This window comes from Urocitellus parryii, chromosome 4, assembly GCF_045843805.1.
Source record: "Urocitellus parryii isolate mUroPar1 chromosome 4, mUroPar1.hap1, whole genome shotgun sequence".
NCBI lineage: Eukaryota > Metazoa > Chordata > Mammalia > Rodentia > Sciuridae > Urocitellus > Urocitellus parryii.
In genome coordinates, this window is record NC_135534.1 from 17,763,426 (window position 1) to 17,789,440 (window position 26,015).

The 26,015-nt window shown below is 34.1% G+C and overlaps 3 protein-coding genes across 3 annotated transcripts; all 3 read right to left on the reverse strand.

Annotated features, from left to right (window-relative positions):
• Positions 1–1,617: 1,617 nt before the first annotated feature.
• On the reverse strand, positions 1,618–2,553 carry LOC113175315 (olfactory receptor 5L1-like). The gene has a single exon (XM_026379587.2). It carries the CDS (start codon positions 2,551–2,553, stop codon positions 1,618–1,620), a length of 936 nt encoding a protein of 311 aa, XP_026235372.2.
• Positions 2,554–9,454: 6,901 nt separating this feature from the next.
• Positions 9,455–10,396, reverse strand: LOC113175314 (olfactory receptor 5D18-like). Its single transcript, XM_026379586.2, has one exon. The coding sequence runs from the start codon at positions 10,394–10,396 to the stop codon at positions 9,455–9,457; it is 942 nt and encodes a 313-aa protein (XP_026235371.2).
• Positions 10,397–18,346: 7,950 nt separating this feature from the next.
• On the reverse strand, positions 18,347–25,348 carry LOC144254365 (olfactory receptor 5D18). The gene is made up of 2 exons (XM_077797448.1): positions 25,337–25,348; positions 18,347–19,306 (listed from the first exon to the last, which is right to left on the reverse strand). The coding sequence occupies exons 1-2, from the start codon at positions 25,346–25,348 to the stop codon at positions 18,347–18,349; spliced, it is 972 nt and encodes a 323-aa protein (XP_077653574.1).
• Between the last annotated feature and the right edge of the window lie 667 nt (positions 25,349–26,015).

Below are 26,015 nucleotides of genomic sequence, written 5' to 3' on the forward strand. Positions count from 1 at the left end.
TATCAAAAACTGTAGGCTCTCTCTGCAGTTACTAAAACTGAAATTAACAGTGTTCGCTTCATGCTCTTTTAGAATTTAATACTCTTCACAACTTAATTTGAATCTTGATGATATTTTGTTTTCCCAAGGGACCCTGATTAATTGAATATAAGTGTCAATATATGGGCAATTTTGAGCCAATTCTCAATTCTTGGTGGCTTCCAAAGGGTTCTGTATTCATCTGTTTTTCTCAATATGAATACTGTTCAACCACCAGTGTTGAATCACCTATCTATTCAATAAAAAGATAACTAAAGAGAATTTACTATATGACACAGACAGTAAAATAGATAAAAATTTAAATAGCCCCAGAAACATATGATACACACCAAAAATACTTTCCAGTATTTGGTGAATAAATATACATTTTCAAAATTTAATTTTAATGAAATACTGTGAGGTTAGTAAAGTTCGTCAACATTAGGATGGAGGAAATTGAGGACTGAAGACGCTAAATTCGGTCAAATTAAAAAAAAAGTCAAGGTCAAAGTATCTGTGCAGGCTTTCATTAACTGAAGCCTATTGTTTTCAAACAATTATTATACATAAAGCTTCACTTAAATAAGTGAATACCATTTAGAAAATGAAATCATAATCCAGCCTTAAAGTGTCAGTGGTGTACATCAATCAGGAATGAATGAAGAAATATGATTTAGATGCATAAAGAAAGGTGCAAAAAACAGCATTTCATCAAGACCAAGGAAGCATGCAAGAAACGTGAACAGAGCTTAGAAATACACTTGTATCATTAATCACTTAATCTACAGTTAATTGAAGTGTTATGAAGAAAATAAGAAGAAAACATCAAGTTAAAAAAGAGACAATTCAGAAATTCTGTTACCTTTAATAACGTTTTTTAAATGGTTACAAATACATGAAAGGAGGAGAGAGAAAGACAGACATAGGGGGACTAATCATCTACTAGGGATCAGTCTAAGCTGATGTTCTGAGGTTTTATAACACAATGTTCCTAAATACTTACGAAATTATTATCATATTACACATGAAATGAGATATTATTCAAGGTTAAAGCACTGGACATTAGGACAACTGCAGCACAAAAAGGAAAAAGGAATATATAGTAAATAATATTATATATGTGTATATAGCAACTAAAGAAAATAATAGAAATGTATGTTTACATATATATTTCTCATTCTGTGTACACACTGTCAATTGTGTGATATTCTTTACAAAACTACAGAGCTTCCATTTTGCAAAGATAGTTTTGTGGGTCAGGGATAATAATATAAAGTACAATTCTTATGTTTTTCTTTAACTTACAAAGGCTTTACACCAAAACAAGTATGTGTGTCTTAATCGTGCCATTAACCATATTCATTTAAACATTACTGATTATTTTAAAGTTAAAAACAGAAAAGAATAGTCTGAAAGTTTTGAAACATGTTTAATCCCACAGCTGGAAATTGAAAAGACACAAATATAAATAAATCAAAAGACTCACTTGTGACTCCTTTGCTTGTTCCTGTGTTCTCTCCACTTCAATGCTACAGTCCACTGATCATGCCCTCCATCTGCTTCTACTTTGCAACCTAAGTTCTGGTAAATACACATTCTCTAGGAATGCATTTTAGAGCTGACAACTTTTCTGAGAGCTTCTTTCACATCCTTATTTCTCAGGCTATAGATGAGGGGGTTCAGCATGGGGATCACCACAGTGTAGAACACCGTGGCCACTTTGTCAGCATCTCCACCATTGCCTGAAGTGGGTCTGCAGTAAATGGAAAGGATTGTTCCATGGAAGACAACAATGGCTGTGAGGTGGGAGGCACAGGTGGAAAAAGCTTTGCGCCTCCCGTCTGCAGAGCGCATCTTCAGGATGGTGATGAGAATGAACAGGTAGGAGGTGAGGATGATCACAATGGTCACAGATTCATTGAAAATAGCCACAATGAACAACAGCACCTTGTTCACAGTGACATCAGAGCAAGCAAGACTTAGGAGAGGGGGTAGATCACAGAAGAAGTGATTCATCACGTTTGACCTATACAATGGGATCTCAAGGGCTGAGCACAAGTGAATCAGAGCACACACTGATGCTAAGAGGTAACAGCCAGAAACCAACTCTGCACAGAGCTTCTGGGACATGATGGCCATGTACAGCAGAGGATTGCAGATGGCCAAAAAGCGATCATAGGCCATCACAGCCAGGAGGAAGACCTCTGTAACCACACAAGTGCAAAACAAATAGAACTGTACCATGCATGCTGGGAAGGAGATGGCTTTGTCCTTGGTTAAGAAGTTGGCCAGCACCTTTGGCACAATGACTGAGGAGTAGCCAAAGTCCACAAGAGACAAATTGCTGAGAAAAAAGTACATGGGAGTGTGCAGTTGAGAGCTGACCTGGATCAGGGCAACCATGCCCAGATTGGCTAAAACTGTTACTCCATAGATCAGAAGAAACACCAGGAAGAGAAGGAGTCTCATCTCAGGGACATCTGACAATCCCAGCAGAATGAACTCTGTCACAGTGGTGCAGTTTTCCTCAGCCATGTGCCCCTACTAGCTATGTGGCTGGGGAGGAAAAAAAAAAAACCTAAGTGTTATACTTTATTATGCAATTCAAATATGATTTTGGCTGGTAAAAAATGAATAAATAAAATAAACAAATCACAACAGACTCAATAGGATAGTTTAATTTTACCTATCAAGAAATGAGAAATCTTTCATATGAAATTTGACAAAAATTATAGCATTGCATAATAGAGATGTATAAAGCCTATAGTTTATTTCAGAGATCATATGAAATAATTAATATTTACAAAAACTTGTATACATGCTTTGATTACCTTTTCAAAATTGCAAGCTTGGCATAGAATCATGAGGGGTGATGCCAAAATATTATTTGATTGGATTCATTTCTCTATAAATTTTAAAATCTTTTTACCTAGTTTACTCTGTGATCAATACTCTAAGTATTATGATCCAAGGAAATAATTTTTAAAATCTAGGGTAACATTTTCTGAGTTTTCCACTCTGACAACTGATAAGATAGGAGGCCTCTTTGTTATTATTAACCTACAGGTGTTTATGTTTTATTGATATATTTTAGAGATTCAGGGAATTAGTACTCTTGAGAATAGCCTTCCTCTATTTATGAGTTTTCGTCCTTGAAGAGAGCTATTTGATAATTTATTTCTCTGATTCTATCTCGAGAACTTGTCAAATGTGTGCATAGGATGTGATTGAGAATAATGACCATGAACATAGCAGCATTATTTATGATACAGAAATTTCAGAATTGAAGTATCAGATAGAGGGGAAAATGTCCAAAATTATAATACATATATGAGAGAAAATACATTTCTCTTTAAATGATCACATCAAATAATTTTAATGATATGATAATTGCCATGATAAAATGAGAGTTAATGAACAGTAAAACTGAGGGTCAGAGATATTATGTATACATAATCATATGGTTTTCTTTCTCTAAATGACTAGGAAAAGTGAGATGTCTTTCTCTGAGTTCAAAGTAATGCATAGTTTTAAAATTTATTTTTCCTGTATTTAAAAAAAAATCAGGGGTCGTTTGCTCACAGACCACTGCTTACAAACCAGGAATGAATGTGACCACTTTGTGACACCGTGACATTTATCAGTGATAGTTTTGGTTTTCCCAATGTTCAGTGGGGTGTGCTATTGGGATATATATATGTATATATTTGCTAAACACTCCATAATGCACATGGCCATCCCTCTCCATCACCCCGATGACCAACACCACCAAACACCCCCAGGATGATACTGTCAGTCATTTCACACAGTTGAAAAATCCTTCAAGGGACACTTCAAAGTGCTTTGGGCAGAGCTAATGTAATTCCTCTCTTTTCCACTTCAGAGATGATTCACACATCTATGTGCCTCAGTGGAAATCCTCATGGGTTTCTCATGGCCACTCTCAGCATTGTGGTTACTCTCAGACTCTTCATGCAGGCTCAAGCAGGTTGCAGAGATGGAGATCTTGTGAGAGTGATGTAAAGGAAGGATGGTAAAAGGCATTCATCCGCATTATTTATGTTGACTTTCCTCTTACACTAGCCTTTCTTATGAGACATGTGGTTTTGCAGATTTGTTCCCATTTCCCATTGAGAATGTTGTTTACTATAGAAGCAGCAGTATATTTTTTTAAAGGAGTGCTTAAAATTTGGCATTTCTCAAAGCATTCTCTAAGAAAAGGGTAATATATATACATATTTTTAAAAAAATTGTAATACTATTTCCCTCCTTTATACATCATTCTTCTCTCACATATGATTACAATAGATTTAAAACATAGGAAACTATATCAAGTTTTCAGGTCCCAGAAAATATTATTAATAAACATAGTCCCCCCCCAAATAATGACCTTATAATCCAACCTACCTGTACAGTAGACATTCAACTGTTTTCTTTTTTTCTCAAAATGTTATGATGGGAAAGTATCATAGAATTTATGTCTATGGATGTTCCTCTGGGATCTGTGTTCCCTAAAATTCTCAAAACAATCACTGATCTCTGTAGGATAGCAACACAATATCAAGAAAACTCTTGGGATCCAAACAATTTTTTTCCACTATGAGATACAAAATGGGGAAAATAAATAAAGTGGTACATATTATAATTCTGATATTTTTGTATGTTATTAAAAGCTAACACCATTCATTGAGAATCTGATGAATTTGGAACACTGCATGCTACATTCAAGCATTGCCCCTTTGAGACCTCACATTGCTATTATGAAATATATGAATGCATCTTGTAAGTTTGTCTGCCTTATATGTAACAGCTCCTTCCTGCAAGGTAATAGGTCTGAAGATACACTATTCTCCAAAGAAATAGTGGGGATAATAAGCCTCCATTAGTGAGAATAATAGCCATCGCTCACATTTACTGAGCACTTTCTATGTGCAAGGTACTTTTCTAAATCCAACTATTAAAATATTTCTTCTTTATTTTTATAAAAATAAAAGTATCAATGATTTTATGTCCCTTACAAATGAAGTGACTGAAGCACACGCAGGTGTAATTCGCCCAAAGTCACAGAGAATCCTTAGTGGAGATGGGCCCCATGGTACTTTTCAGTTTGTACTACCACTTGACTGTGGGAAGAGCATAGTTTCAAGGACTCTGGGAGGACAGAGTCCATGTGCAATGCCAGAGGCCATTGTACTGGGGTGCTTCACCATTCTTCCTGTCTTCTCCATTCCTGAATATAGAACTTTAACACGAATTCAGGATGTTCAAACCACAGTCTATGTGTCCCTAGGTAGAACAAACATTTAAAATTTTCATGGAAGTAAGTAGTTTCTTATAAGCCATTTCTAAATCTAAAAAGAAAAAAAAAGAGAGAAAAAACCTCTTCCAAGTTTGATCTGAAGATTTTCTTAATTTAAGGAATCTTGGGTTTCCTCTTAAATTTGCAGCTAGCATATCTACCTTCCTTTTACCCTATACTTTAATGGGATTTTCTCTTATCCATTCACATTTTCATTGTGAATTACTCTAATGAGAAAAAAATTCCAAAACCTAAGACACATCATCAAGAATACAGGCAAGAACAAATATTGTCGAGGATGTGGGGAAAAAGGGAAGCTCATTCATTGCTGGTAGGACTGCAAATTGGTGTAACACTATGGATAGCAGTATGGTGTTTCCTCAGAAAACTCTTGGAATAGAACCACCATTTGACCCTGCTATCCCACTCCTAGGTTTATACCTAAAGGACTTAAAATCATCATACTACAGTGGTGCAGCCATGTCAATGATTATAGCAGCTCAATTCACAATACCTAGACTATAAAAGCAACCTAAGTGTCCTTCAATAGATGAATGGATAAAGAAAATGTGGTACATACATTCAATGTAATATTAACCAGTTTTAAAGTAGAATGAAATTATGGCATTTGCTGGTAAATAGATGGAGATGGAGAATATCATGCTAAGAAATATAAGCCAATTCCCCAAAACTGAAGGCTGAATGTTTTCTATGATGTGCAGATGTGAATTCACATTAAGTGGGGCACTAGGGAAGAATAGAGTTGCCTTAGATTAGGTAGAAGGTAGTGAAGGGAAGGGAGAAGAGGGTATATGGGGATAGTAGAAGGAAACAGAATGAAACTGACATTATTACCTTTTATCTGCATGACCAATGTGATTCTTATAACATGTACAATCAGAAAAATGAGCAATTATACCTCATTTCTGTTTGATATATCAAAGAAAATAAATGCATTCTACTGACATGTATAATTAATTAAAATGAATTGAAAAACTTTTGAAAAAGGACAACTTGAAATATTCATGACGTCTGAAGTCTTCTTCAGCAAGACAATTCAACTATTATTTTCCCCTAGGTTATACAAATATATTTTCATGGAAAAGAGCATGTATTCTAGTCCATGGAGGAATATTTTGAAATCAGATATAAAGTAGGCTGATGGAAATATTTGTTGAATACTAATTCAGAGTGCTCCTAGTAAACCCTAAAACTTTTGTCACAAGATGAATACTACTGAAGAGAACATCCCATGATACCAAAGCAAAAAGAGTATTTGCAATGAACATGATTGACTATAATGAATGTCATCCAACAAATGCCACATATCAAACTATTTGCATTTCAATATCTCATACTTAAAGACCGGTAAGGCGTATGTAAAAATTGGTTGATTTTTATTTCTGGAAGAAAAACGTAGGGTCAACACTGCAACATATTTTTACAGGAATCAACTTCTTTAACAAGATTCCTAAAGTGCACAATAGAAAACCGATAAGTGGAATGGAATTAAACTAGAATTCTTCTTCATAGCAAGGAAAACAAGTAAAAGCATGCCCAGTGACACTCTAGAATGGAAGAAATTTTTTGCCACCTGTTCCTCAATAATTAATATCTAGAATATATAAAGAACTAAAAAAACTTAACACTAAATCAGCAAACAGTTCAATTAATAAATGAACAAAAGCACTACACATATACTTTTCAAAAGAGAAAGTGCAGGTGACATACAAATATATGAAAAAAAAATTCTAGCTAAGAGGAATTTATTTCTCCTGTCTGACTTTTCTCCCTCCCCACTGCCTTCTATTCTTCCCAGTCTCTGGTAACAGTTATTCTATTCTCAATTTCTCTAAGATCAACTTTTTAAATTCCACATAGAAAAGGGATTATTTGATAATTGTGTTTCTCTGTCCTGCTTTTCCACTTCATCTAATATTGCCCAGGTCTATCTGTATTTTTGCAAATGAAGTTTTTCATAATATATATTTAAACCACATAATATCATACAATATGCTACAATATCATATAGATAAAATAGTATATATGCAAGGTTAAATTTGGATGTTAAATCTTATAAACTGTTTAATTACATTATTTTGAATAACAAAGTTACATGTAGAAGAATGATAGATATCTTTAATTTGCGTTTGGTAAGACCTGAGAAAATCTTTGCAGTAAACTTTCCTGAGTTTCAAAAAGTGATTAACTCTAGTGACTTCAAAACAAAATGCTCTAAAACTTATTTGTTAAAAATAACAACCCTTATTGAATTGGTCAGCTGCAATATTGTCATTTACTACAACACTGAAATAGAAATGAAATTGAAAACACTTGACTCATAGAATTAAGTTAGTTTTCTACAAATACATATATTTAATTGAAATTAGAAATCTAAACCCATATGCCCATGAAAATAAATATTTTCAGGAATATTTAAAAAGTTTAATTATATTTTATCAAAATATAGATTTCTTATATTTTAATTAGTGATGTAATGTGACTATTATTAATATTACAAAACAAAATTATAATGAACAAAATAACATTATCAGAAGAAATACTTTATTTGGCCATATGAAATTGGGCACCAGATTACTCTTTTCCCTTAATAAAATAAATGGATTTTTTTAAATATATATTAATGATTGTTCAGAATTTTATTTAAACAAATTTAGTAAAGAGAAGAAAAATAACACCCAAGTTATTTTTAAAAAGTGAGTTTATTAAAGTAGAAAGCTGATGTTTTTAATCATCAAGTGAATAGGACTTGATGATAATTTGATCTTATTTTGAATAATAATATGGTGATATTAATTATCTTTCAATATTTAATACAAATACAAATACTTTTCTTTCAAGGTGAAAGAGAATTCTGTTGGGGAGGACTCATGATTATGTCTTTATTTTAAAAAAGTACATAATACATTGATAATATTTGTGACATCTTAACATACAGAGTGGCAGCACGAATAACAAGTTGGGCAGGTGTGCATCAACATTGCTTTTGCTGGTAAGATCTTCTCATATCCAAGCAGTGAGTCATAAATATCTGGTAAAGTATAAAATAGATATTGTGCTGCCACATTGGAGCTTCTTTACAAATGCATTGGGGATATAGACCAGATTTTACTTAAATTTCATGCTAAGTAACCTGTATACACTACACAACAGATGCATACACATATACAAGTACATGCAAATTATATCACATTAACTTAATGAACTATTTGTTGGTTCTTAGATTCAGTATCACATTCTCTCCAATATGAGTTTATTTATTCTATTTTACCTTCAATAAAATTCTTTCTTCACTGAAAGGTATCTGCAAAATTCTACCCATTCTCATTGCCAAGGCAAAGTCCAAATTACACCTAGTTTATGAAGACATTGTTCAAATAAACCTTAATGCATTTTTAACATTCTCTTTATGATGAATCTTTTGTTTTTTAGAGAGAGAGAGAAAGAGAGAGAGAGAGAGAAAGAGAGAGAGAGAGAGAGAGAGAGAGAGAGAGAGAGAGAGAGAGAGAGAATTTGTTTTTTAATATTTATTTTCCAGTTTTCTGTGGACCCAAATATTTATTTTATTTTATGTGGTGCTGAGGATCCAACCCAGCGCCCTGGGCATGCCAGGAGACGGTGTCATCTCTTGAGCCACATCCCCAGCCCTAGATGAATCTTTATGGGTCTTATTATTTTCACCATCACAAAATGATCATATACTTCAGTGCTGTACTATGCATTAGTATAATTATTATTTATTTACTAATTCTATTTTGTAAATAAATTTCTCATGTTTATTAATAGGCTGTATACAGTAGGTATCTTATAAGAAAGGGGGATTAAATTAATATTGAGTTATACAAGGATATCACAGATAGAATGCATGTTGTCTTTTAATCTTCACAGTTTAGAAACTATATTGTGCTAACTAAATTTGTGATTAAATATATTAATGATAAGAGAGATTGCTGACTTTTTCAGTATGGAAAAGAGCCAAGTTTATTCCGTTGGAAGTAAAATCCATTTCCACCCCATTGCACAATATTAACTATGACAATATTAATAGTATCCTTAAAAACAACCTTCAAGAACACACTTTATATATGAGAACAAACTTCTATGATACTATGATGCTCAAAAAGAAGGGACTTTACCACAAAATAATTTGCTGACAGTGTCCTTGACATCCTTATTTCTCAGACTGTAGATCAGGGGGTTCAACATGGGGATCACCACTGTGTAAAACACAGAGGCCACTTTGACCGTGTGCCTGGAGTTCTTGGAGTTGGGCACACAGTAGAGGAACAGGATGGTGCCATGGAAGATGGAGATGGCAGTCAGGTGAGAGGCACAGGTGGAGAAGGCCTTGCGTCGCCCACTGGCTGATCGCATCTTGAGGATGGTAATGACTATGAACAAGTAAGACATGAGGATGATGAGCAGTGTGCTGACTCCATCGAAAGTGGCAAAAATGAAGAGCAGCAAAGAGGTGATGTGGGTATCTGAGCATGAGAGGGAGAACAGGGAGGAGAACTCACAGAAGAAGTGGTCAATGGTGTTGGAGCCATGGAAAGACAGCTGTAGAGCAGAGCACGTTAGTATCAGGGAACAGGCCACCCCCCACGCATAGGATCCAGCCACCAGCACAGCACAGAGTTTCTGGGACATGGCCACTGTGTAGAGCAGAGGGTTGCAGATGGCCACAAAGCGGTCATAGGCCATCACTGCTAGCAGAAAAGCTTCAGTTACCACAAAGGTACAAAAGAAAGAGTATTGTACTATACATTCTGAAAAAGAGATGTTTCTGTATGTTGCAACTAGGTTCACAAGCATCTTGGGAGCAATGGTGGAGGAATAGCAGAAATCCACAAAAGAGAGGTGACTGAGGAAAAAGTACATAGGGGTGTGAAGTTTGGGATTAATTTTGATTATGGCAATCATCCCAATGTTCTCTACCACTGTGACGCTGTAGATAGCCAGGAAAACTAAGAAGAGGGGCACTTGCAGTTGTGGGTAATCTGAGAAGCCTAAGAGGGTGAACTTGATCCCACTTTTATTTCCAACTGAGAGTACCATGGCTTATTTAAGTTATAATATTAAAGTTAGTCTTGAAAATGAAAATAATAATGAATGATGTGAAGAAACAGGAACCTTGTTTCATTCCTTTACAGAACCTGTAAAATGAAGCAAATTTTCTTTAGGATCTAGATTTTTATTATACAAAATAGACCATATGTTTAAATTTTAACAAGCAACACCATTTTTAAATTTTCATGAGAATAAAGTTCTTGAACAAAATTTTAAGTTATCAAAAGTAATTTTGAACATTAAGACATATGGGAAAATGAACTCAAAATATTTATGGCTATTTTAAAAAGATCTTTGCACAAAAATTTCAGCTATTATTGAATATTGCATATTCATGAAAATGAAGCCTACCAGTTTCATGATTGATTATATCAGCACTGTATCTGTGAGAAAGCTTTCAACAAATTAATTTTATATTATGTTTACATGGTACTGTTTACTGCCAGTACCCAGTACCATTTCTTGTAGCTGTATTGCTAATTCCATATAGCACTTTAATCTGTTTGACCCAATAAATATGATGCTGAAATATATAACAGTTGTATTTCAGAGGATATTCGTTTCAACTCTTTTAACATTACACACTGAATAACAAATTTAGAACAAATTTTAAAGATGGTCTAGTTGATTGTTTCCTTGTTTTTGAGTTGACAAAACAAGCCAGGGAAAGTCTGACCTTCCCAATGACACAAAAAGACCAATCTTTCCCTTTATCTTAAGCTCTGATCCACAGACTCCTAGCCATGAGTCCATTCCCTACACTAGAATTCTAGGTCTAGATGCTAACACATTTTCTTTGTTAATAATCACACTTTTAATTTGTGAGCAAACCAGGGACTTTTATACATAGAAATAAGCCCATGACCAAGAAATAAGCCCATGACCATGAACCTGTCACAGAGCATCAAAGGAAGGAATAGAATGAGATCCAGTGAAATGTTTTCAGGAGTATCAAGAGTAACTAATTATATTTAGGAATCTGCCAGAAGCTTTCCAAAGACAATCTGTTTACACACTCTCTCTCTCTCTCTCTCTCTCTCTCTCTCTCTCTCTCGCTCTCGCTCTCGCTCTCCCTCTCGCTCTTGCTCTCGCTCTCGCTCTCGTTCCTTGTTTCTGTTTCTGTTTCTCTCTCTCTCATTAGACCCAGTAACCATTAGATGCTACCATACCACAAATGTCTTTCTCTATATTTTTTTGGTAACATTGTTTTTGCTCACATAACCAAAGAGATAGTTTTCAGGTAGTGCATCAATAAAATTGGCAAAATATATGCATGATTAAGACATTCAAAGGCTCCAAGCTTTTTATATTCATAAATACTAATCATTAGTGTAAACTCAAAAAGAAAATATTTAGTGTGACCTCAAAAGGAGCAATCACAAAGCCAAAGACTCTGATTATCACATTCTTAATAATAACATTTCGCTTACCTAAAGCTTTAAAAATTCATTTTAAACCTGTATTACATAGAAGATAATGACTCCTATGATCCATATGCTGTTATATGGCTAGTAACTTTATATATCTTTGGGTTCAGGAAATACAGTGGTGCAAATCTTCTTCCCTATTGGCTTTGTCTCTCCAGTGTGATTATTACATCTGTTCACAGGAATCACATTTCCTATTTTATAATCTTAATAAAGTTGATAGCTTTTACTTTTTTTTCACTATAGTCTATTCTATCAGAATGAATTTCATTTTACTTATATCCTTGCCTATTCTAGATTGTCCATGCTTCCACAATTTGCAGAAGTGAAACAATGCACATTCCCCAGGTTTTCAGTGCTGTTGTTCCTCCCTGCACCATACCTTCCTTGAGGAGCTTGGCTGAGCCAGGGCCTCTAATACAAAGCCTGACAGTCAGTGCTTTCTTGTTCCTTGCAAATTCACATCTATTTCTCCAGGGCCAAGTGGTTATAGTCACTTTCTTCCATCTTCACTTGTCCTCCTGATTGAAATAAATTTCAATCTTTTTTTTTTAAAATTTTAAACCTAATAAACCAAAGTTAGGCTTTCTCCTTGTTGGGAGGGAAATGTGTGTTCTTATACCTGTAGATAAGACCCTTGGAGACAAGAACCCTAGAGAACATGTTGTCCCCATTCTCTAGAGGTGACAAAGCAACTATTAAACTAATCACCTTATCTGATAGTTATTTTTTTAATTATGTATTTTTAAATTATCACAAATAAATTCTGCATTATGGACTACTCTGTGACATTTCAATACATATACACAATATGTAATGGTCAGATTAGGGTAGAGTCAAATCTATTACCTCATGCAGTTATAATTTCTTTATCTTGGGAACATTCAAAACACTCTCCACCAGTTTAGAAAATGTTCACTAATTATCGCCAACTGTATTCCACCATGATATAGAACATTAAAAGTTATTTCTTCCACACATCTCTAATCTATGTAATAGCCTTTCCAAACTCTGCTTCCCTGACATCCTTCCCTAGCTCTGGTAATGCTTTTCTGTTCTTTACTACTGAATCAGCTGTTTAGCTTCCACATATAGGTAAGAACATGCTGTACTTTTTCTTGGATTAGTTTGTTTCACTTAGTATCAGATTTTCCACTTCCATCCTTGTTGCTGCAAATTATGTAATCTCATTTTTTATAGCTGAATACCATTCCATTGTTTCCTTTACCACTCCCCATCCATCAATTGATACTTAGTTTTATTCCATATCATGACTATTGTACATAGTGCTACAGTAAAAACATGAGGGCAAAAGTCACTTGTACATACTGAGTTTAGTTTCTAATTTAAATTCCCAGTAGTGGGATTGCTCAATCATATGTTAGTTCTATGTCTGATATTTTGAGAAAACTCTGTTATTTTCCATAATGGGCTGTATTAATTTTCATTCCCATGAACAGTGTACAAGAAATCCTCTTACTTCTCACATTCATTAACAATTGCTACTTCTCTTCTTTTAGGTAATCGCCACTCCAAGGGGGTTGAAATAATATATCACTGTGGTTTTCATTTGCATTTCTTGATAATGTTATTGAACTATTCATATCATTTGCTCAAGAGTTAATGGAATTATTTTTCTGGTTCTGCTGAGTTGTTCAAGTCCCTATACATTATGGCTATTAATCCCATGTTGCAGGGATAGTTTGTCCCTATTTTCCTTCCATTTGGTATGTTGTCTCTTTGCTATGTTGGTCATTTCCTTTGCTGTACAAATGATGTTTTAGTCTATGTCAACTCATGAGTCAATTTTTTCCTTGTTTTGCCTGTGTTTTGGAGATCATACCCAAAAAAAACATTCACCCAGATCAATGTCCTGATACATGTCTTTATGTTTTCTTCCATTACTTTCATAATGATGGGTCTTTAGTTTAAGATATTAATGAGTTTTCACTTGATGTTGATATATGGTGAATGATCAGAATTTGTTGTTTGTTTTTTTTAATTTGTTTCTGCATATGGATATCTGGTGACCTCAGCACCGTGTATTAACGAGGATTTCCATTAGCAAGGATGGTGGAATATGATGGACATCATTATCCAAAGCACATGTATGAAGACACAAATTGGGTATCAATCTACTTTATATATAAACAGAGATATGAAAATTGTGGTATATATGTATAATAAGAATTGTAATGCAAAAAAAGTACATGTATAAAGACATGAATTGGCATGAACATACTTTATATACAAAGATGAAAAATTGTGCTGTATATGTATATTAAGAATTATAATGCATTCAACTATCGTGAATTTAAAAAAATAAAATAAATTTAAAAAAAGAAAAAAAAAACGAGGATTTCCTTTCTCTAATGTAAGTTCTTTTTCTTTTTTTCTTTTTCTGTTTTGTTTTTGTTGTTGCAAAAAGTCAGTCAGCTTTAAATACTTGGACATATGTTTGTGTTCTCTGTGGTGCTCCTTATCTGTGTATTCTCATTCCAGTAGTATTCTGTACATTTCTGGTACAATTTGGCCATGGAGCCATGTATCTGATCCTGAGCTTTACTTTGCTGAGAAGTTTGTATTACTGAAACAATCTTGGTAATTACCATTGCTCTGTCAGGTTTTCTAAGTATACATGGTTCAGTTTGCATAGTTGTATGTGTCCAGAAATTTATCCATTTGTTATGGGTTTCCTAATTTGTCGGAGCATAGGTAGGTGTTCATCACATTTCCGAATGATTCCATATTTTTTTATGTAGAATAAATAATTCTGAAGAGTTCAATATTAAGAAATAATAAACATTTGAGGAGACAGATATATTTAACCTGGTATTTAAACATTTCACAATATATACATGGTACCCTCATTTATCTACAATTTTTTCATTATTATGTATAAGTTAAAGTAAATCAATTTGAATCAAATAACTATGATGTGGAATGGAGGAGGTTAGATATTTTTATTTTGTTTTGAATAAAGGACATATAGCTTCATGGCCTTCAACAGATAATAAATGCAAACAGTGTGAGATGTCTTACATTCATTCTCTCTCCCCAGCCCTTGGAAGAAACACCCAGATTTAAAGATATTTTTCTGATTACATGCTTTTTCTTCAGATGGAGAAGAAAATGGGTTATTTGTCTTTCCCTGAGTTCAATGCAGAATATAATTCTGAAAATTTATTTGTATTTTCAAGACTGAAGATGAAGAATCAGGCTTCTGGTTCCCTATGGAGCACTGATCTTTCCCAGAAGAATCTGATTGCAGTGGGACATTTGTAAGTCTCTGGAGAGAGTTTGGTTCCCACAACAGGGAGTAAGGGTTACTGATGCCCTGGTGCAATGCTACTCAGATCCTTAGTATGCATTTCTATTCCCTCCCTCTACACTAACTAACTCTGCACACAACACATTATCTGAATTGATTTCAAGGTCACTATCCAAAAAGTGAATAATATAAAGGTTCAAATTTAAAATTACTCCTTGTATTTAATTTTTTATTCTCATAATATATTTGTATGCATTTATGAAATGCAATGTGAATCTTTTATTCATGTGCATATTGTGTGAAGATCAACCCAAGCTAATTTTCATCTCCATCACCTTTTATCATTTCTTTATAGAGAGTGCATTTGAAAACATTCTTTTATAACTATTTGGAGATATACGATATTTAGTTTTAATTATAGTCACTCGTCTGTGCCATAGAGCACTAAAACTTCTTCCTCCTTCAAAGATTAAAGCTCCTCTTTCCCTGAACTCCCCAGCCAATGGTAATTGCTATTCTATTCTTTTGTGTGTGTGTGTGTGTGTGTGTGTGTGTGTGTGTGTGTGTATGTGTGTGTGTCTGCTAAACTCAGGGGCACTCGACCACTGAGCCATATCCCCAGACTTATTTTGTATTTTATTTAGAGATATGATCTCACTGAGTTGCTTAGCACCTTATTTTTGCTGAGGCTGGCTTTGAACTTGTGATTCTCCTGCCTCAGCCTCCCAAGCTGCTGGGATTACAGGCATGCACCACCGCATCCCGCTGCTATTCTTTTCTTAACTGGCATGAAATCAACTGCTTAATATTTTACACATGAATGAGATTATGAAGATCTTGTTTCACTGTGCCTTCCATATTTCACTTAACAAAAGTCCTGCAGGTCTATCTCTGTTGCAAATGACAGTGTTACATGAATTACAGTTAAGCCCTATAATGTTATACTTTATTATTAAAACATTGAATTGGCGAAGTTTTATTAAAACAGATGAATGGATCAAGAAAATGTGGTATGTATACACAATAAAGTTCTACTCAGCCATAAAGAAAATGAAATCATATTATTTGCTGATAAAGGGATAGAACTGGAGCATTATGATCAGTTGAATAATTCAGACTCAAAAATGAAAGCTCAAGTGGATTCTTTCCTATGTTGAAGCTAGAGACAAAAGGGGTTTTTAAAATTGGGGAATTCATGAAAATAGAAGGAGAACAGTAGAGCAGAGAATGTTTAGGGAGGAGGATTGGAGGTAGGTAGGTAGTTGGGAACTCAACAAAACTATGCTGTTTGCATATGTGATTATATTACAGTGAATGCCATTTTTATATGTAAATACAAGGCAACAATTGAAAAAATAAACTGGGTTATTATGTATATTAAAATTCCCTAAAAGTAATAAAAAATAAATGATCAAATAAAGTGAAATATCATATTTTTAATAGGTAAGCCATTATGCTTGAAAAATCTTTGTGACAGCTTTCCCAGATTTGAGAAAGCGAGTGACTATAAAGATTGCATTCCAAGGCCCTATAAAACCACTGGGTAGAAATAGCAAACATCTATTGGATGTGTCAACTGAATAATTTTATGCAGATCTGATCTGGACATGGCAGCTGTTGGCTTGGTTTGTTTATTGATATAGAACATGCAATTTTCAAAACATTCTTTATTACATTTAAAATGTGTATGCTCATAGGGTATTATTATTTATTTCATGTATGTGGTATTGAGGTTTGAAACCAGAATCTGCACAAGTTGGGAAAATTCTCTAACACTGAGCTACATCCCCAGCCATTTTAAAATATCATTTTGGAATGGGACCCTACTAATTTGCCCAGGCTGGCCTAGAAATTCTGATCTTCTTGCCACAATCTCCCAAGTAGCTGGGATTTCAGGTCTGTAGCATTGTGGCCAGGTCAGAGGATTATTTGTTTCCTTGTCTAATATTGTACATGAAACAAATATTTTTCATATTGATAAAGCATTTAAAATAATATCACAATAACAAATAACTCTATTAAACCCACATAAAAGTATCCCGAGGTTTTTTCTCCCTTAATATATGGAAATTTATTTTTTGCTTTGTGTTGATGAATATTTGGAATTTTACTGGGACACATATAGTAAAGAGAAGGAAAAGACAGAGCAAGTTATTCAAATAAAAGTAGTGATTAAAACCAGAGTTTTCATATTTTAAGTAATTATATGAATTATGAGGATGCATTTTTTAAAATTTATTTTGAAGAAGATTATATAGATAGTTAGCTCGGAACACTTAAAACGAGATAAATGAAATTTTTGTTAAGAAGAATTCAGAGTTTATGTTCATGGTTAGAACAAAAGTTTCTGTAAAATTGAGAATATGTGATATATTTCAAGACAGAATATCAGCTTGAAGAACATGTTTCGCAGGAACCCATTAACCTAGTCTCTTATAGCTTAATGTAAGAGATTTTCTAAGGTCCAGTCTATCACTCATGAGCCTCTGGTGGGGTCTATCGTAGATTATCACACTACCATGAAGAGCTACTTTAGAAATATTTCAAGACACACAGCATCTTTTTTTTTTTCAAATTTCTATTCATACCAAGTAAATTGTTCACACTGCATAATGCACATAGACACATAGCTGCACATACACAAATGTGTCAAATTAGCTCAATAAAATATCTATTAGAAATTTGACTTAACTCCTGTATTTAATGTATATACTGTCTGTTTTTGTCTTTAAACAAGTTCACACAATACATATTCTACAAAAAAAAAATCTCTTTCAAGTTCCTCAGTGCATTAAAACAATCATTTCTCTGAAATTCCCTATGATAGGGAATTCAATAAGTGGCCAATTCATAAATCTTCTGATTTATGAATTGTCCACTTATTGAATAATATAATTGACAACTTAGATTTTGTCAGATATCTTATAAGAAATGGATACAGTAGTGATATGTATTAAGCTACAAACAGTATTCATATGATATGTATGTTTTTTCTTTAATCTTCACAATATGATTATAAGTAATCTCATATTATTCAAATTTTGTAGGTAAAACAAGGAAAATGAGAAAGATTACTAATGTTTTCCAGCAAGAAAAAGAGCCAACTTTATTCTCTTGAAAGAAAAATCAATTTATATTATATTGTACAATATTAACTATATTAATTTAATGTTTCCTTTAAAATCAAACGTAAAGAACACAATTTATATATCAGGAACAAATTCCATGGTGATATGATGCTCAAAAAGAAGAGACTTTACTGCCCAATACTTTGCTGACAGTGTCCTTGACATCCTTATTTCTCAGACTGTAGATCAGGGGGTTCAACATGGGGATCACCACTGTGTAAAACACAGAGGCCACTTTGACCGTGTGCCTGGAGTTCTTGGAGTTGGGCACACAGTAGAGGAACAGGATGGTGCCATGGAAGATGGAGATGGCAGTCAGGTGAGAGGCACAGGTGGAGAAGGCCTTGCGACGCCCACTGGCTGATCGCATCCTGAGGATGGTGACAACTATGAACAAGTAAGATGTGAGGATGATGAGCAGTGTGCTGACTTCATTAAATGTGGCAAAAATGAAGAGCAGCAAATAGTTGGTGTGGGGATCTGAGCATGAGAGGGAGAGCAGGGAGGAGAACTCACAGAAGAAGTGGTCAATGGTGTTGGAGCCATGGAAAGACAGCTGTAGAGCAGAGCATGTTAGTATCAGGGAACAGGCCACCCCCCACGCATAGGATCCAGCCACCAGCACAGCACAGAGTTTCTGGGACATGGCCACTGTGTAGAGCAGAGGGTTGCAGATGGCCACAAAGCGGTCATAGGCCATCACTGCTAGCAGAAAGGACTCAGTTACCACAAAGGTACAAAAGAAAAAAAATTGAACCACACATCCTGAAAAGAAGATGCTTCTGTCTTTTGCAACTAGGTTCACCAGCATATTTGGAGCAACAGTGGAGGAATAGCAGAAATCCACAAAAGAGAGGTGACTGAGGAAAAAGTACATGGGGGTGTGAAGTTTGGGATTAATTTTGATTATGACAATCATCCCAATGTTCCCTACCACCGTGACACTGTAGATAGCCAGGAAAACCAAGAAGAGTGGGACCTGCAGTTCTGGATAATCTGAGAAGCCCAAGAGGGTGAAGGTGGCCCCACTCTTATTTCTGTCTGTCAGAACCATGTTTCTGTTGTTTGGAATCTGAGTTAATCCTGAAAACAAATACATTAGGGAGAGTGAAGACCAATGCAGTGTGGTTTACTGAACTTTCAAAGTTTATAAATTACCACTTTTAGAATCTGTGAGTTTATTTATATGTGGTAGACAACATACCTACAATTTAAAAATACAAAACCGTTTTAACATTAGAAACACAATTATTGAATTAAATTATGAATTTCCAAATATAATTTTTAATACAAAATGTGAAAAATTTAGATCAACAAATTGATGGCTATTTAACAAGTCTTCACATAAGTCATTCAATTGTCATTGAAAATTATAAATTCATACAAGTTAAATCTAATTATCAAGTGATAGCTGATGATCTCAGCCCTTTAACCATAAAAAATCAGGATTTTCCAAATAAATTAATTTTTGTAAATGTTCATTGACAGCCTTACGTGCAAATTCTTAACCTTGTGCATTTGTTTTTAATTTCACACATCACTTAAATCTTCCTCTCTGACCCAATATCCATGATATCAACGTAAATCTAAATCCCGTTTTTAGTAGGTGTGCTCTTTGACTTAAGGAGTTATTACCAATCTTTGCTCAATGACTGAAGAAAAGAAAAATAACTAGAACAGTTTATGGAAGTATTTTAGTTTATGTTCTTATTCTAGAGCCAAAGAAACCTTGAGTTGCCCAATGACATGCAAACTAAGAACCCTCTACACTTCTGTGACTGAAGCCCAGATCCTCAGGCTTCTAGTGATGTATCCATTTCTCCACTGTAGGTCTCTGGTCCTGATTCTTGATTTTGATATTAGCATGTATCTTGTATCAATAATCACATTTCAAAAGTGAGAGAACTGAAGATTTCAATTCTCTGGTAAATAATTCTGTATCAGGCTATCCTATATAGCACAGAAATAAACTAGAAAGCAGTATCAAGATGAAATACATTAAAAGGAGAAATAGATACTTTTCTCAGCCAGGAATAACTATCATAAAACTCTGACATAGAAACATCCCTTTCCTGGAGATCATGGTCTCTGTCTCTATTTTTCTCTCTTTAAGATAACCATTATTTTAATTCTGTGCCTATGTTACCTGTGAAAGAGATCAAGTAACAATTTTAAGTATTACTGCACCATGAAGACATTTTGGGAAGCCTGGGATGGATAATAAAAAAAACATAATTCTGTTATTGCTGGCCAAATCTTCTCATATCTATCCATGCCAGCTACCTTACTCTGTTATTTCTAGAAAACTTATCTTTAGTCACACAATCTAAGAAATAGTTTTCATATAGCCCAACAATAAAGATGTATGATCATATGCAAGACTGAGACATTCAATGACCATATTTGTTCCTGTGCTTATGAAATTGTTTATTAAAGACAACTTCAAAAAATCACCCATAAGCCAGACATTCTAATTAACACATATTTCTACCACATTTTATTTATCTAAAGAATTTTAAATTTTATATAAAACTATTCTCATATTTAATGCAATGACTCTATTATCACAAATGGTCTTATTAAATCCCTGGTAAAAATATTTATATTAAATTTTAGTCCAGGAAATAATGATAGCTGACATCTTCTTTCCACTATTTTTTTTTTACCAATTTTTGTTGTTACTTTTGCTATCAGTGGTTATATTCTTGTGACCTTAATCAAATGGCTTTCTTTATTTTTTTAATAGTCTATTCAATGTCTATTTCATTTTACTTAAACATTCTATCTTGAGAACCCCTTCAAAAACTTGCAAAAATGAGAGTGCATAATACCAAATCTTTGAAGCAAGAGTACACTCACTGTTCCTGGATCATTTACATGTATTTCTCAAGAAATTTCTGGTTTTAAGAGGGTCAGTTTCCCATATTGAAATTTAAGTCTATCTATCTTTTGAATTTGAAAACAAACCTGCTGATGGCCAAGGCAGGAGCTCTCCTAGTTAGGGCAATGAGATTATTCTTATATCTATCATTAGTCTTGGAGATAATAACCCTAGAGACTATCGATTGCTTCATTCTCTTGAGGTGGGATAAACAATTAAAATTAATCACCTCAACTTGAGATAATTTTACCATCTGAGAAAATTTAGAGAAAATATATAGCAGCATCAGGAGGATTTCATATATAATATATATCAAATTCACCTTTCCCATACCTTGATCACTGTCATATGCCCCATAAATTTCATAAATTTTGTGCTCCACATATATTTCATAAATTTTATTTATAAATACACACATATATATATATATATATATATGAATCATCATTATCAAATTGATTTGCTAATATTTCCTAGGCATAATGCTTTTCTACCATATTAAAGAATTTGTTCATATTGGAAAAATGTGACTATTCTGCTGTTCAGGTTGTAATCAGAAAGATTTACAAACGTCAACATTCAAATGGTTAAATGATCAAGTCACTGTTAAGTCTTGACCCTATTTACTGTTCCTTTCCTAGTTTACATGTAGGCCAGGTGGGGAGGTGTCCTGAGAAGGTCCTGTGTAAGACAACATAAAACTTTTCAAAGGTGGAATGATTACATATTGAGAGGTGTGAAATAGATGTTGGATTAATCCACTGATATCAATTATCTGGGCAGTAAGTGTAGACAGGATGTCTAGAGGAAGGTGTTCAGTGGGATGTTCCCTAGGGGGTTATATTTTGTCTTTAGTGACTAGAATTCTCTGCTTCCTTGGTGTCTTCTGTGCTCCTTCCCTCATCATGCCCTACTACCATTCTGTTCTGCCTTACCTCCAGCCCTCAGCTGTAGAGTGGGCTACATGGACCTAACCTCTGAAACCACAAATCTAATAAACTTTTCCTCCTGTAAGTTGTCCTTGTCAGATCACAGTCATTAAAAGCTAACTAATACACCAGCTGTGCATGCAGATACTCTGACTTCCTCATTGTTTCTTAAAAGAAGACCACACTTATTCATTATTGGGTTTTAAATTCCCTCTGACTGTAATTCTTTCCTTTAAATTTATGCTAAGTTGTCTTTTTAGTGAAATCTTATATAAACACACTACTCTACTGAAGGATTACCCTATTCCCCAATATTACCATTTAAAGTGCTTAGCACAGAAAAATGTATTTCTTAAATTCTTTTGTACTGAATTTTAATATATAGCTTGTTTCCCTTTGCTAAAATAAATTTTCTGGGAAAGTGAGAAATTCTCTTTGAGTTCAGTGATATGTTGTAAGTTGCTAAACTAATAGCTAGCAACAATTGTATGATGAACAATTATTGATTGATAAATATGGCCTTCCATGCAACTGGAATGGAGCCAAACCTACCAGAACTGTGGGAAAGTTAGAGAACAGGGAGAAGAGAGTTCACCAAAAGAAATTCTGAATATTTTTACATTAAATGATAATTTAAAGTAAATATATACAATTATAATTTACCTTTGAAATAATATTTTTAAATGGGGAGTTAAAAAAGTCTTCCATACCTATATTTAAATCTCTATTCAAGTTTATTATAATAGAAACATTATATCTTCAAAATAATATGTAAGATTTATGGTTTTTATTAAAGTTGAACCTGCAGTATAAAACAGGCACTTTTACTGAACTTAAGTTTCATGTGTAGAATTGAACCATCTTATGTTTAGGAACCATGTGGTCAGAATACAGACATTTTTAAAACTCCCTAACCAATATCCAATCACAACTGTAGCCCTTTTTCTTGCCTGCCCCAAGTTTAAGTTAGCTAATCCTGTAGATTCTATCCTGGAATTCTTCCTATGTTGAACCAGGAGTGATGGATAATACCTCTTTAGGGATTAATATCCATGTGGCTAAGTGGTTAAGTGCCTCTGGGTTAAATACCTGGTATCAAAAAAATAAAAAGAAAGAAAATGAAAAAGAAAAAAAGGACTGAATCAATGAAAAAGTTTATGAAAATGTGTAATCATTCATAATAATAAACTGTAGCGACCCCTCGCAGGCAAGGGAAACACGACACAGGATTCTTCTTTCAGCAGTTTACTCAGGACCTTTGAATCATGATGAGAAAACAGGAACAAGAGAAGAAAGCGCGCACACTAGCGGTCGGTCTGCCCTAGTTTAAGTACCCAGCCTTGCCAATGAACCAGCACTACTTGGAAGAGTCTAATAGGTGCAGCGCAGCGGAAGCAGGCCAGAGCCCAGCCCACAGCCTTACAAGGAGTTGTTTACTTCTAACAGCTCCAACCGCTAATTAAGCAGAAGCAGGAAACCAGCGCCATTTTCAGGGTGTTGTCGCCGGCTCCCAACAATAAACCTTTGATTAAACACTCATGTCAAGTGGCTGGGTTGTAGGTCAGGGGTGAGTATGTGCAAGGACAGGATTTTGTACTCCACACCAAAACCAAAACAAATGAACAAAAATTATTCATGTCAAAATTGAACATAACAATAATAAAAATGTATTCTCAATAATATTCAAAACTCAAACCATTATTTAAATTCTTCCATTTGTCCCAAATATGTATTTTTCCATTGAGGTTGAATCAAGTCAAATTGGATTGTTACCATTATGTTTCCTTTATCATATCACCAATCTGTGTGCAAGTGAAAGAATGTGTGTGTGTGTGTGTGTGTGTGTGTGTGTGTGTGTGTGTGTGTGTTTAGAAGTTTTAGGGGGGTTGGAAATTGAACCATTTGTGGAACATTTTGTTTTCTGCATTAAACTGACTGCTTCATTTGATGTCAATTAAATGTTCCTGCCCCAATTCTTTTAAAGGGATATTCAGATGAAATATCATTACTGGTTCAGATTCACTCTTAGTTTCTTTTCAGCAAGAACTCTGGCAGTGGATTCTGAGCACTTCCAGGTACAGTCCACTGGGAAAAACCTGTTAACTGATGCTTTGACTTGAAGCAATAATGCTCATCCATGGGTTTAGTTAGTATCAAGTCGATTACTTCATTTTAAAATTACCCACCAACAACATTTGCCTAATAATTTCAATACCAAGTGAAATTATCACCATGATCCTCCCCCCAAAAAATTAACAGTTCTAGAATTGTGATTTTCTAATTTCATGTTTTGTAACAACTTTCAAAGTAATGAATTGCTATCCTGGTAACTTTATTTATTTATTTATTGTATTTTAAATATTGATATTTAAAATTATTTGGTACCCTTTAATCAATTGTGGTCAATATAAGTTTGCATTAAGCATTTCTCATCATGAACCAGTAGAACTCATTTCAAATCATCTTCTATGTCTCTTTGAGATTATCCAAAGAGATTTTATAGCATTCTTACTTTCTAGACAAATAAATCATCCAAGGTTCATTTTATATATTCTTTAGCTAGACTTAAATTCTGTTATTTATCCAACAAGCTCTGTTTCTGGACAGGACAAGTTTCTTTTTAGAGGAAAGTTGTAGAATACGGATTTTGAGTGTTACTGGTTTGTAGTTTTTTTTTTTTTTTTAATGATCCTTGTTTTTAAGAGAAAAAAAACAATATTTCAATCTAAACTCCTACTTCAAATTAAGATTTTCACTAATAACTATTTATTTGTTATTTATTTTATTATGTTTTAGTCCATATTTTCCTAATTTTATTTTGTTTAATATTTTCTCTACTTGTACACTTTTTATTTTACTATATAAACTTTCCTAAAACGGTTTTTTTATTTAATATGTTTTTAGCAGTACATCATGGTAATTTGTAGAAACACTTTCTTTTATTCAGTTAGAGACTTCCATATTATAATAATTTATAAAGAATTAGTCTATATTGGGATATATGTTAGACATATATGTTCAGCATATATATTCGAAAATCTTCATATTGAATTTCAACCTCTGTTTTACTGTGATAAATAACACCGGTGAATATGTGTGTGTGTGTGTGTGTGTGTGTGTGTGTGTGTGTGTGTGTGTAATTTTTTTTTTTTTTGCCATTATCTTTGGGATAGATTCCTAGAACTGTAACTGCTTAAGAGAAGGGTAAGTGCATATGAAATGTAGCTCATACTTCAAGGTTCTGTAGCTTGTAACCTTCTGCCCAGATGTATAAAATAGTCTGTTTCCCTACCACTGAACTCATATAATTTCTGCTATTCTGATGGGTGGGAAATGATAATGTTTACATTTATGTTTCTATTGTTATGAGTCCAGTAAAACAACTCTCCTGATGTTTAATAACTATTTCTATTTTGTATAAAGACTCTTATTATCCATTTTCTGTTTTTCTATAGGAGTGCCCATTTTCCACTGTTGTTCCTCATATAAATAGAGAATGTCTCGGTTTTTAGTTTGTCATTTTATTTTCTGCTAGTTTATAGAGAATGTTTTATAAAACATAATCTAAAATGTATTTATTTGTATATTTATTTATTGATACTAGGGCTTGAACCTAGAAGTGCTTTACTACTGAACTACATCACCAGACCCTATTAAAAAATTTGTATTTTGAGACAAGTCCTCACTAAGTTGCTTGGGGCTGTGCTAAGTTGTTGAGGTTGGCCTCCAACTTGTTATTCTTCTGTCTCAGCCTCCCAAGCTGCTGTGAATACAAGCCTGCACTACTGCATTCAGCTCCACTCAAGGGCTGAGCACAAGTGAATCAGAGCACACACTACAGCTAACAGGCAACAGCCAGAAACCAGCTCTGCACAAGGCTTCTGGCACATTGTGACCATGTACAGCAGAGGGTTGCAGATGGATACAAAGAGGTCATAGACCATCATGGCCAGCAGGAGGCCCTTTGTAAT